Source organism: Schistocerca gregaria, chromosome 6, assembly GCF_023897955.1.
Source record: "Schistocerca gregaria isolate iqSchGreg1 chromosome 6, iqSchGreg1.2, whole genome shotgun sequence".
Taxonomy (NCBI): Eukaryota; Metazoa; Arthropoda; class Insecta; order Orthoptera; family Acrididae; genus Schistocerca; species Schistocerca gregaria.
This window is the reverse complement of record NC_064925.1, coordinates 298,194,098-298,207,569: the sequence shown is the minus strand read 5'-3', so window position 1 is coordinate 298,207,569 and position 13,472 is coordinate 298,194,098. Positions and strand designations below refer to the sequence as shown.

Sequence of the window (13,472 nt, the reverse complement as noted above, 5' to 3'; positions counted from 1 at the left end):
AAAATAACAGGAAGCGTAATCGTCTATTAGATCGATGCCTAATGCGAAAACGCGAAAAAGAACAAACCTCGAAACTGGGAAATGGAATTGACCTATGTAGGTGAATTCCACTTGTTGATTCCACGTTTCGTTATTTTTCAAGAATTTTCTTTAAGTGTGTAGTGCGATTTTTTTTTACGATTCCTCTATTGATTTTGTGTTATTTCCTGTCTCTATCGGTTTTGCTTTTTTGGGTTGTTCTATTCTATTTCTTTGTTTTTACGGTTTTTACTTTAGATTTTAGTTTTTCTCCGCCAAAAAACCCTCAACTTTCTGGTAGCAGTCACATTAGATTCAATATTTATTAATTAGAATTACCGCCGTTCTGTAATGCCCTGAGTTCACGATGCAGAGATTTGTAATAGACGTCGGAGGTTGTCTGTGGTTACTTTACTTATTCGCGTAAACTAACTATAATTTATTTCACATATGTATATTTCTTTTCCTTTCTGTCCTTTTTTCATTATAATTTGTTTGCCATATAATTCGTGCGTAAGTAGTTAATCGCGTGAACTGACTAATTTATGCTATATATGCGTTTTTATTTTTTCCTACATTCGTTTGTTTACGAATAAGCGTCGATGTTATGAAATATTGCTCATCTGTACGATCTTCGTGTCACTGGTCAACGCTGAGGTGTGAAGTTTTACACCAGAATTTATCCTACTTTTCTGCAGACGTTCGACATAATGCTGAAAAGGATAGATGTGTAATGAATATGAAACCTTCGACACAGCCATTTATTCAGGATAATCTGATTCTGAAATCCAGTTATCCAGATTGCTTATCTCTGCCTGCCTAAAGCAAGGTGTTGAAAACGCCTGAGTGTTATAAATCATGTAATTATAGAAAAATCAGACTACTACGGATTATTCATTCTACAACGAAGTTTTCATGTAAAATACGCTTCTCCATTCGCTCGAACAGCTAATATTCGACAGTTCGAGCATTCCACTGTGGTGTCGTGGGAGTCACGTTTTCCATTCTCATATAATAAGAGACAATATAAATTTATGGGAATTTCTAGCGTATTTTAAATCATAGGAGTTCCAAAAAACAGGATATTAACAGAATGAAATGAAATGTGAAATATTTGTTTATACTGGCGTATAGGAGGATCAGCAACATCGTCCTTGTGCCACTGGAGTTCGTGTCCTCAATCCTAGTACCATAGACGTCCACACAAGGAGCCTTTAAACCATGTTTGTTTTGTTGCCAGCATGTTCACTGTAAATTACATCGATATCTTGGCCGGGACTGGAAGGCCAGGAGAAGCAAGTACGAGATGAGCTAAGTCAGGTCCTTTCTCTCTCATCTCTGGATCTCTGGGTTGGGCCTCCTCTCCTTTCCAGGCTACGCCTCTCCTTCTTCTCTACTCCACAGCCTGGGCCTCTTGTCCTCTCCTCTCCTCTTCGGGCTGGGTATCCTCTACCCTCAGCTCTTTGGGCCAGACATCTGCTCCTCTCATTTCCTCTTTGGACCTGGTTGGGCTGGGCTGGGATGTGCTGGTAATCTCCTCCTCTCTTCCCATCTCTTGGCTGGGCCTCAATCATCTCTGCTCCAGAGTCAGGCCTCCTCTCCCCTGTTCTCTCGGGACCACAATGGACTGAGCCAAGATGGGCAGGGCCTCCTCTCCTCTCCTCTCCTCTCCTCTCCTCTCCTCTCCTCTCCTCTCCTCTCCTCTCCTCTCCTCTCCTCTCCTCTCCTCTCCTCTCCTCTCCTCTCCTCTCCTCTCCTCTCCTCTCCTCTCCTCTCCTCTCCTCTCCTCTCCTCTCCTCTCCTCTCCTCTCCTCTCCTCTCCTCTCCTCTCCTCTCCTCTCTCCTCTCCTCTCCTCTCCTCTCCTCTCCTCTCCCTCTCCCTCTCCCTCTCCCTCTCCCTCTCCCTCTCCCTCTCCCTCTCCCTCTCCCTCTCCCTCTCCCTCTCCCTCTCCCTCTCCCTCTCCCTCTCCCTCTCCCTCTCCCTCTCCCTCTCCCTCTCCCTCTCCCTCTCCCTCTCCCTCTCCCTCTCCCTCTCCCACTCCCTCTCCCTCTCCCTCTCCCTCTCCCTCTCCCTCTCCCTCTCCCTCTCCCTCTCCCTCTCCCTCTCCCTCTCCCTCTCCCTCTCCCTCTCCCTCTCCCTCTTCTTCTTCCTCTTCCTCTTCCTCTTCTCCTTCTCCCTCTTCCTCTTCCTCTTCTCCCTCTTCCTCTCCTCTCTGGGGCAGCCTCCTCTCTAGATATGGCTCAAATTCAAAGATACAGCATCGACAGCAATAGATAGATTCATACCGCATAAGTTAATAAGAGACGGGACTGATCCACTATGGTACACAAAACACGTCAAAATACTGTTGCAGAAGCAACGAAAAGAGAGTGCCTAATTCAGGAGAACGCAAAATCCCAAGACTGGCCAAGTTTCACAGAAACACGAAATTTAGTGTGGACGTCAATGCGAGATACCGTCACTACGCGATAGCGATGGAAATGTTACCGATGATGGTGCCACTAAAGCGGAGTTACTGAATACAATTTTCCGTAATTCCTTCATGAAAGAAGACAAAGTAAATATTCCAGAATTCGAAAGCAGAACAGCTGTTAACATGAGTGACATAAAAGGAGATATCTCAGGTGTTGCGAAACAACTCAAATAAGAAAGGCAAGTATTCCGGTCCAGATGGTATACCAATCAGTTTCATTTCGGAGTATGCAGACACAATAGCACCTTTCTTAGCAATCACATGCAACCGCTCACTTGATAAAAGGTCTGTTCCTAAAGACTGGAAAGTAGCATAGGTCACACCAATATTCAGGAAAGGAAATAGGAGTAACCCATTGAATTACAGACCCATATCACTGACCTGAATTTGCAGCAGGATTTTGGAGCATATACTGTACTCGAACATTACGAATCACTTTGAAGAAAATGACTTATTGATACATAACCAACACGAATTCAGAAAATATCGTTCTTGTGCAACACAGGTAGCTCTTTATTCCCATGAAGTAATGAGTGCTTTCGACAAGGGGTCTCAAATCGATTCCATATTTCTAGATTTCCAGGAAGCTTTTGATACCGTTCTTCATAAGCGACTATTAATCAAATTGCGTGCATATGGAGTATCGTCTTAGTTGTGTGACTGGATCTGTGATTTTCTCTCAGAGAGGTCACAGTTCGTAGTGATAGACGGTAATTCACCGAGTAGAACAGAAGTGATATCTGGCGTTCCACAAGGTAGTGTCATAGGCCCTCTGCTGTTCCTGATTTACATAAATGGTCTAGATGATAATCTGAGCAGCCACTTCACATTTTTGGAGATGACGCTGAATTTACCGTCTAGTAAAATCATCAGGCAATCAATTCCAATCACAAAATGATCTATAGAGAATTTCTCTATGGTGCGAAAAGTGGCAATTGGCACTAAACAAAGAAAAGTGCGAGTTCATCCACATGGGTACTAAAAGAGAGCCGATAAATTTTGAATATTCGATAAATTACACAAATCTATGGGCTGTCAATTCGACTAAATACCTAGGAATTACAATTACGAGCAACATAAATTGGAAAGACCACATAGGTAACATTGTGGGGAAGGTGAAAGAAAGACTGCGCTTTGTTGGCAGAACACCTTGAAGATGCTACAAACCCACTAGAGAGACAGCCTGCATTACACTTGTCCGTGCTCTGCTCGAATACTGCTGCGCAGTGTGGGATCCTTACCAGGTAGGATTGATGGAGGACATCGAAAAAGCGCAAAGAAGGGTAGCTCGTTTCGTGTTATCGCGCAATAGGGGTGAGAGTGTCATTGTACGCGAGTTGGGGCGGCAGTCACTAAAACAAAGGCAGTTTTCTTTGCTGCGAGATCTATTTACGAAATGTCAATCACCAGCTTTCTACTCCGAATGTGAAAATATTTTGTTGACACCCACTTACGTAGGGAGAAATGATCATCATAATAAAATAAGAGAAATAAGAGCTCGAACGGAAAGACTATGCGTTTCTTTTTCCCACGCGCTATTCGAGAGTGGAATGGTAGAGAAGTAGTATGAAAATGGTTCGATGAACCGTCTGCCAGGCACTTAAGTGTGAATTGCAGAGTTATCATGTAGATGTAGATTTAGATCTCGTCTCCTTATGTAGATGTAGATGTAGATGTAGATCCTCTCCCTTTCTCTCCTCCCCAAGAAGAGTACCCTTCCTGTCTTGGTTGTGTCTCCACTCCACTCCACACCAGGTCTCCACTCCTCTCCTGTTCTCTCTGGGCCAGACCATCTCCCTCTCCACTCCTCTCTGGATTGAGACTGTCTATGACAGAATAGGAAAGGCTTGGCCTCCTCTCCTGTCCTCTCTGGAACAGGCCACCTCCCTTCTCCTCTTCTCTCTGGGTAGGGACAGCCTGGACTGTGACGTGACAGACTTGGCCCCCTCTTCTCTCCCCTCATCATACCTCTGTGCCAGCCTCCTCTCCTCTCCTCTGTGGGACAGGCCTTCTCCTATACTTTCTGGACTAGACCAGGCTTCCGCTCCTATCCCCTACTCTCCTCTCATCTCATCTCGTGGCTGGGCCTCACCTCCTCTCTTTTTTTCTCTGGGCCGAGATGGGTCAGGCTGTGATGGGCTGGACTCTCATCTCTGCATCGAGCCTTCTCCCCTCATCTCCTTTATTTGGACTGGGCCTCCTCTGTTCCCCTCTCCTCTGTGGGCCAGACTTTCTACCCTCATCTCTGTGCTGGGTCAGGGCTCCTTTCGACTCCTGTCTGCGCTGAGATAGGCTGGGCCAGGGATGGGACTGGGTGAGAGGTGCAGGGCTGGGAGACGTCAGGCCTGCTCTACTCTCTTCTCCTCTCTGGATCAGGTTGTGCTCGGGTGTGACATCCCAGACTCTTCTCAGTCCTGCCCTCTCCAGAATAGGCCTCCTCCACTCTCCAGTCTTGATCAGGTTTCCGCTGCTCAACTCTCTGGACCTGAAAAGACTGAATTGGGATGGGCTGAGCCTTGTCTCCTTTCCTCTCGTCTCCGACCCAGGATGGGCTCTGATTTCGGTTGATTTTAGTGATGTGCCAAACTCTATATTTTATGAACCTTCACGTTTGGAAATGGATGTACAGATCGTGGTCGATATATTTTGTTTGGAGATCTTGGACTGGTGTACTAAATGGATGTTTGCTGATGCGAAGTTTATAAGTAGTACTTATCCTATTTTGATATATATCAATTTTTTGTGACATGTCTACCCTTGTTGTAGGTAGTAGTTCCTGTATGACACGTAATATTGGTCCATGATATTTTGATTGTAATTTACGTTGTCGCATAGTATGCAGGTTTCTTGTCCTTCTGAAGAAGATGGGTAGGCGGTAATAGCCGACCGAGACAGACGCAGCAACAGGGAAGTAACCGCCTTTGTGACATTTACGAGTTCCTAACCAGGAGAGAATTTTATTATATCATCTGTGTGCTTTAATAGTTTAGTTTCTTTAGCTTCTGCATGTAAATGTAATACCGAATAGCCACTGTTCTCGCGTTTTAGTTTGCGTCGGAAAGTAAACCGATTTTATGAGGTATTACAAGTTTCTAATCAGGAACGAATTATTTAGTTTCACCTGAGTGCTTCGGTAGTTAGGGTTGTAAATATCTGGGTGTTACTACACACAGTTCGTGCGTTTTCGTCAGGGTCTACAGAAGATTTCCGTAGCGCGAGTCGATAGTCCGTTTATCTGCATAGTTTAGTTTTACACGGTCTTTAGTATGGACAGGGACTGCGATTGTTGTGTGCGGATGCGAGACGAGTTGTTGACACTTCGCTCTCAGTTCCAGGCTGTGATGCCTTTGGTTACACAGCTTGAGGCTGCAGTGGATGGGCACCACTGTTGTGGGCCGGCCGTGGGGATCCAACGGGCGTCAAGCACGTCCGTGTCCTCCGATCGGTACTCACCAGTGGCCAACCCAGTTACTGCTGGCACTGAGGCTGATCCTTCACCTGTGGTCGAGTGGGAGGTCACTCTGGGGCGAAGGAGGTGGCGGAAGACTTCCATGGCGGCCGCTCGTAAGGCCTCCCTGGTTTGTCTGACAAATAGGTTCCTGGTGCTGTCTGTGGCTGACATTGTGGCTAAGCCAGATGCTGTCGCCTGACCTGTTTCAGAGGAAACCACTCAGCCTGAAAGATCCGGGCAATCACAGAGCGTTGGTAGTTGGGAGCTTCAACGTTAGGCGCGTTATGGGGCCCCTTAGGGACTTGGCTAACAATAAGGGCAAAAAATCCAATGCGCACTCCGTGTGCATTCTGGGTGGAGTCATTCCAGGTCTGCAAACGGTCCTCCGGGATGACATGAAGCACACAGGGTGCTGGCAACTGCACGTGGTAGCTCACGTCGGTTCCAATGATGTATGTCACTTAGGATCAGAAGAGATTCTCTCTAGCTTCGAGCGGCTAACAGAAATGGTAAAGGCTTCCAGTCTTGCTTGAAAGATGAGAGCAGACCTCACAGTTTGTAGCATAGTCGACAGGACCGACTGCGGACCTCTGGTACACAGCGGAGTGGAGGGTCTGAATCAGACGCTCAGGCGGTTCTGCGACCGTGTAGGCTGCAGATTCCTCGACTTGCGCCAACGGGTGGTTGGGTTTCGGGTTCCAGTGAGTAGGTCAGGTGTCCACTATACGTAGGAGGTGGCTACACGGGTAGCAGGGGCTGTGTGGAGAGGACTGGGAGGTTTTTTAGGTTAGAGGGTTTCGGGAAAACACAAGAAGGGCTTCAGCCACAAAAGGTGCAGGCTGAACATAGGAAGAAATTAGATACAGGGACCAATAGTATCAGTTGTAAATTGTCGTAGCTGTGTTGGGAAAGAACCAGAGCTCAAAGCGCTAATAGAAATCTCTGATGTTCAAATAGTTATACACACTAAAAGCTGGCTAAAGCCGGATATAATCTCAGCCGAAATTTTTGCGAAGAACCTAGCGGTGTTCGGAGATGATAGGCTAAACACGGTTGGCGGTGCCGTGTTTGTTGCTGTTAGTTGTAGTTTAACTTGTTGCGAAATTGAAGTAGATACTTCCTGTGAATTAGTGTGGGCAGAGGTCATGGTTGGCATCCGGAATAAAATAATAATTGGATACTTTTACCGACCTCCCAATTCAGATGATGTAGTTGCTGAAAGGTTCAAAGAAAATTTGAGTTTGATTTTAAACGCGTACCTGACTCATACGATAATAGTTGGTGACTTTAATTTATCCTCGATATGTTGGCGAAAATACGTGTTTAATTCTGGAGGTACGCTTAAAATATCATCCGAAATTGTGCTACACGCATTCTCAGAAAATTATTTCGAGTAGTTAGTTCTTGAGCCCACACGAATAGTAAACGGTTGTGAAAAAACACTTGAACTCTTAGCAACAAATAATCCTGAGTTAATAACGAGCATCAAAACCGATTCAGGGATTAGTGAACACAGGGTTGTCGTAGCGAGACTGAATATTGTAATCCCCAAATTCTCAAAAAATAAGAGAAAAATTTACCTATTCAAAAAGCGGATAAAAATTCACTTGACGCCTTCCTGAGAGACAATCTCCACTCATTCCAAATTAATAATATAAGTGTAGCACAGATGTGGCTTAGATTCAAAGAAATAGTATCGGTACCAATTGAGAGATTTATACCAAATAAATTAACAAACGACGGAGCTGATCATCCTTGGTACACAAAACGTGTTAGAACACGTTAGAACACACAAACATGCCAAATTTAAAGAGACGCGAAATCCCCAAGACTGGCGATCTTTTAAAGAAGCTTGAAATTTAGCACGGATTTCAATGCGAGATGCTTATAACAGTTTCCACAACGAAACTTTGTCTCGAAACCTGACAGAAAATCCTAAGAGATTCTGGTCGTGTGTGAAGTAGGTTAGCGGCGAGAAACAATCAATGCTTTCTCTGCGCGATAGCAATGGAGGTACTATCGAAGACAGTGCTGCCAAAGCAGAGTTACTAAACACAGCCTTCCGAAATGCCTTCACAAAAGAAGACGAAGTAAATATTCCAGAATTCGAATCGAGAACAGCTGCCAACATCAGTAACGTAGAAGTAAATATCCTCGGAGTAGTGAACCAACTTAAATCACTTAATAAAAGCAAGTCTTCTGGTCCAGATTGTATTCTAATTAGGTGCCTTTCGGAGTATGCTGATGCATTAGCTCCATACTTAACAATCATTTACAACCGTTCGCTCGACGAAAGATCCTTACATAAAGACTAGAAAGTTGCACAGGTCACACCAATATTCAAGAAAGGTAGTAGGAGTAATCCACTAAATTACAGGCCCATATCGTTAACGTCGATATGCAACAGGATGTTAGAACATATATTGTGTTCGGACATTATGAATTACCTCGAAGAAAACGGCCTAGTGACACACAGTCAACATTGGTTTACAAGACATCGTTCCTGTGAAACACAACTAGCTCTTTATTCATATGAAGTGTTGAGTGCTATTGACAAGGGGTTTCAGATCGATTCCGTATTTCTGGATTTCTGGAAGCTTTTGACACTGTACGACACAAGCAGCTCGTAGTGAAATTGCGTGCTTATGGAATATCGTCTCAGATATGTGACTGGATTTGTGATTTCCTGTCAGAGAGGTCACAGTTCATATTATTGACGGAAATTCATCGAGTAAAACAGAAGTGACTTTTGGTGTTCCCCAAGGTAGTACCACAGGCCCTTTGCTGTTCCTTATGTATATAAACGATTTGGGAGACAATCTGAGCAGCCGCCTTCGGTTGTTTGCAGATGACGCTGTCGTTTACCGACTAATAAAGTCATCAGAAGATCAAAAGAAACTGCAAAACGATTTAGAAAAGATATCTGAATGGTGCGAAAAGTGGCAGTTGACCCTAAATAACGAAAAGTGTGAGGTCATCCACATGAGTGCTAAAAGGAACTCGTTAAACTTCGGTTACACGATAAATCAGTCAAATATAAAGGCCGTAAATTCAACTAAATATCTAGGTATTACCATTACGAACAACTTAAATTGGAAGGAACACACAGAAAATGTTGTGGGGAAGGCTAACCAAAGGCTGCATTTTATTGGCAGGACATTTAGAAAATGTAAAAGACCTACTAAGGAGACTGTCTACACTGCCCTTGTCCGTCCTCTTTTAGAATACTTCTGCGCGGTGTGGGATCCTTACCAGATAGGTTCAAATGGTTCAAATGGCTCTGAGCACTATGCGACTTAACATCTGTGGTCATCAGTCGCCTAGAACTTAGAACTAATTAAACCTAACTAACCTAAGGACATCACACACATCCATGCCCGAGGCAGGATTCGAACCTGCGACCGTAGCAGTCGCACGGTTCCGGACTGATCGCCTAGAACCGCGAGACCACCGCGGCCGGCTACCAGATAGGACGGATGGAGTACATCGAAAAAGTTCAAAGAAAGGCAGCACGTTTCGTATTGTCGCGAAATATGGGAGAGAGTGTCCCAGAAATGATACAGGATTTGGGGTGGAAATCATTAAATGGAAGGCGTTTTTCGTTGCGACGGAATCTTCTCACGAAATTCCAATCACCAACTTTCTCCTCCGAATGCGAAAATATTTTGTTGACACCGACCTACGTAGGGCGGAACGATCACTACGATAAAATAAGGGAAATCATAGCTCGTACGTAAAGATATATATGTTAATTCTTTTTCGCGCGCTATACGAGATTGGTATAATAGAAAATTGTGAAGGTAGTTCGATGAACCCTCTGCCAGGCACTTAAATGTGATTTACAGGATATCCATGTAGATGTAGATGGGTTTAAATTCGTTGAAACCATAGTTAAGGTTAACAGAAAACCACCATTTATTGCAACCAGTTGACTGTCTTGTTTACGTACTATCCTGTAACCTCTGCTGAAGTGCAGCCATGTTTAAAACATTAAAATGAAAATACTTTCTTACAGCCATTCGAGAGATGTCTCTATACTTAAGGAAGACGTTGACGTGTTAATTCAGATACTGCAGAAACCAAATCGAAAATAAGGAGCGAAAAAATTTCCACGAAAATGCGAGAAACACGACCATGTTGTTGAATGAATTACAGAATCAGTTGTGGTGCTAGCCACTGTTTACTTGTCAGCAGATAGAGAAATTCTCGCCTGCCAATAATCTGTCCACTGGCCGTGGAGACATCAGACATGTTCACTTAATGTAAGTGTTTCAGTTGGCAGAATTAAAAACATGAAGTATGAAAGAGGGGTGAAACCAATAACAGAAAACAATTTTATATAAGTCAAAACATAAAATTCAATCATATGGATGTTCTTCCGTGCGCGCATTCTATTTTCTCGGCGCCATGGTCCATATCGGTGCCTCAGGCACTGTCTTTGGTCCCCACGGGGTCGTGGTAATCTCTAGCCCCACGAGAGGGCAGTGAGTACCCAAGCGCTGTGTATTTAGAGGCAAGCACAGGATATCGACTGGGTGATAATTACTGGCCGACAGAAAGGAGAGCTCCGTGGTCCGAATGATGTGACAACTTTGAGCGTGGCGAACCATCGCTGTGTACGCGGTGGCCACGCTCTGAAATGTCTTGGACGGCTGGCACCGGGTGGAGCTCTATGATTAACACCTCAGATCGAGGACGGAAGAAAGATGGTTTTGACTGCCCAATATTATTCCAGTTGATGGTGAGACTGAATGTTCCTAGCGAAGTTCTGGATTCGCATGGAAGTCACTCAACGTATACTGTTCCATCTGTGTGTTTGTTCTGTTAATGGTTTCCTCTGTAGTTTTGCTTTTACTTGGGGAACTTGTATAAATTTTGGCTTTTGCTGTTTTCGTATTTACCCTGTCGCCTCTTGCATGCGACGATGATATCTATAAGGTATTAATTAAAATCGAGCCGGCTGCTATTTATTGTGTGCTGATGCACTGTGTTTCAGTTAAAGGTATAAATTTTCATGTACCACGATATTTTAAGTGGAGACAGTCTATGGGCCGTGATATTAGAGTAACTGTTCTTCTGTGTATCCTGCAGGATTGATCAGTTATTATTCAGGAGCACTAATGTGTCGCGTTCCTGTTAGTCCTGAACATGAATGCATTGACGTGTTTTAGTGTGAGTAATAGACGGGCTGTTGTATGAGAATAACTACTATTCTGAACAAACTACCCATTCGGCCGATTGCCATTAATTTTTTGTTGTTGTTTACTAATTTCCACTATTCCAGCCAGTGACTTAAGTTCCGGTATGAATGTGCTTAATTAATTTCATATGTATATGTATGTTGCAGAAGAGGAGACTGGCTAAGTTCAAAATTGTCTTCTTTGTGTAACGCTGTCCACCCAGCATCGCTGATTCTGTGTTTAAACCGAATCGAGGTATGTGAGTATGTTACCTTTCCTTTAATTCTATTTGCTGGTCAGTGCGCTTTAGTGTATAGACATAGTGAGCTTGTTTATTTTGTAGGCAACATAAAGCCATATGGCGTAGCCAGTGGCGACTGCTGTGTAAGAGCACGTGAAAATCTAAACTCTCGACACCTTTACAATTTATTGGTTATTTTTCAATGCATGTTGTAATGTAAACGTAACATAGATGCTGCAATCTTAAAGATATAGCACTTAAGTCTACCGCGCTACTGCCCCTCTAGACTTAGTGAATATTGGTATCACGGTTGCGAGCATGCCTTCAATTGTGCATATTTTAAGGAGCTTTTGCGTCTGCGAAACTCGTGTGACGTAATTTCCTTACGGGCCAAATACATACGGGTTTGTTCACGATATGCACAGCTAGCTCTTGCCACTCAGGTAGAAATTTACGTCAGTGAGACCAGGTGGTAGCACACTGCAGCAGACTTTTATCCGTGTTTCCTCGTCATAAATTAATTTCACACACCCACATGTATCTGAATCCAAAAATTTGTGAACACCCATAATCTACATTCACGAGCCGCCAATGGGCGTAGCTGTTAAACCTTTACAACGCTGTTGACTGTTGGGCACACTTCTGCCCGTGTTTGAAAAGGAAAAAGAAAAGCGACACTTCTGTTTAGTAGAGCTAGTAAGAGCAATTGTTGGGGTAAGTTAATTTCCGGCTTTTTTTTAAATACCAGTTGCGCAAAACAGGAAGTGGTTTACGTCTGATCATTTTTATGGTCATACGTGACAGACTTGACTAAAATTCCTTTTGACAAAATATGTATTGTGATTAATTTATTTATGGAGACAATTTTTAAAAGAGATCATCTTATTTGATGCCTTGTGACTTGTTAGACAAGTTATCTCAGAATAACGTTTAACATAATCCCATATTGTACTAGAAGGAATACAGCTCTGAGTGTTATTTCATAGCATGTTTTGTTGCCCCTTACGGCTGAGTAGTAATATTTTGCCTTGTCTTTCTTTTCGATGAGGTGGCCTTGTATATGATCTTGGTCCGCTCGGTGGAGCGTGCGAAATGGGAGAATAACTCACTAATTGTCCTACCAAAGAGGATATATTTCGATATACAGGGTGTTACAAAAAGGTACGGCCAAACTTTCAGGAGACATTCCTCACACACAAATAAAGAAAAGATGTTATGTGGACATATGTCCAGAAACGCTTAATTTCCATGTTAGAGCTCATTTTAGTTTCGTCCACCTACGCTCAATGGAGCAAGTTATGATTTCATACGGGATACTCCACCTGTGCTGCTAGAACATGTGCCTTTACAAGTACGACACAACATTTGGTTCATGCACGATGGAGCTCCTGCACATTTCAGTCGAAGTGATCGTACGTTTCTCAGCAACAGATTCGGTGACAGATGGATTGGTAGAGGCGGACCAATTCCATGGCCTCCACACTCTTCTGACCTCAACCCTCTTGACTTTCATTTATGGGGGCATTTGAAAGCTCCTGTCTACGCAACCCCGGTACGAAACGTAGACTCTTGGTGCTCGTATTGTGGACGGCTGTGATACAATACGCCATTCTCCAGGGCTGCATCAGCGTATCCATGCGACGGAAGGTGGATGCATGTATCCTCGCTAAAGGAGGACATTTTGAACATTTCCTGTAACAAAGTGTTTGAAGTCACACTGGTATGTTCTGTTGCTGTGTGTTTCCATTCCATGATTAATGTGATTTGAAGAGAAGTAATAAAATGAGCTCTAACACGGAAAGTAAGCGTTTCCGGACACATGTCCACATAACATGTTTTCTTTCTATGTGTGTGAGGAATGTTTCCTGAAAGTTTGGCCGTACCTTTTTGTAACACCCTGTATGTTGCCTGCTTAAGTGGGAATTTCAGTTTGCATACCTTATGAGACTGGCGACAGATCATCAGACTTTCGGGGAACATCATCCACACAATTCCGAAGAGAGAAAAACCTGACAAGTGCGAGAGTTATCGCACAATCAAGTTTCTGACAAGAATGATAGCCGGCCGCTGTGACCGAGCGGTTCTAGGCGCTTCAGTCCGGAACCACG

At 43.9% G+C, this 13,472-nt stretch overlaps 1 protein-coding gene across 1 annotated transcript in view; it reads right to left on the bottom strand.

Moving 5' to 3' along the window:
- Nucleotides 1-1,588: 1,588 nt before the first annotated feature.
- LOC126278857 (RNA-binding protein 25-like) overlaps nt 1,589-13,472 on the bottom strand; it is a 41,392-nt gene continuing 29,508 nt past the window's right edge. Inside the window, exon 3 of the mRNA XM_049979133.1 lies at nt 1,589-2,248. Within this exon, the coding sequence (XP_049835090.1) occupies nt 1,589-2,248 (660 nt within the window). The remainder of the gene's footprint in view (nt 2,249-13,472) is intronic.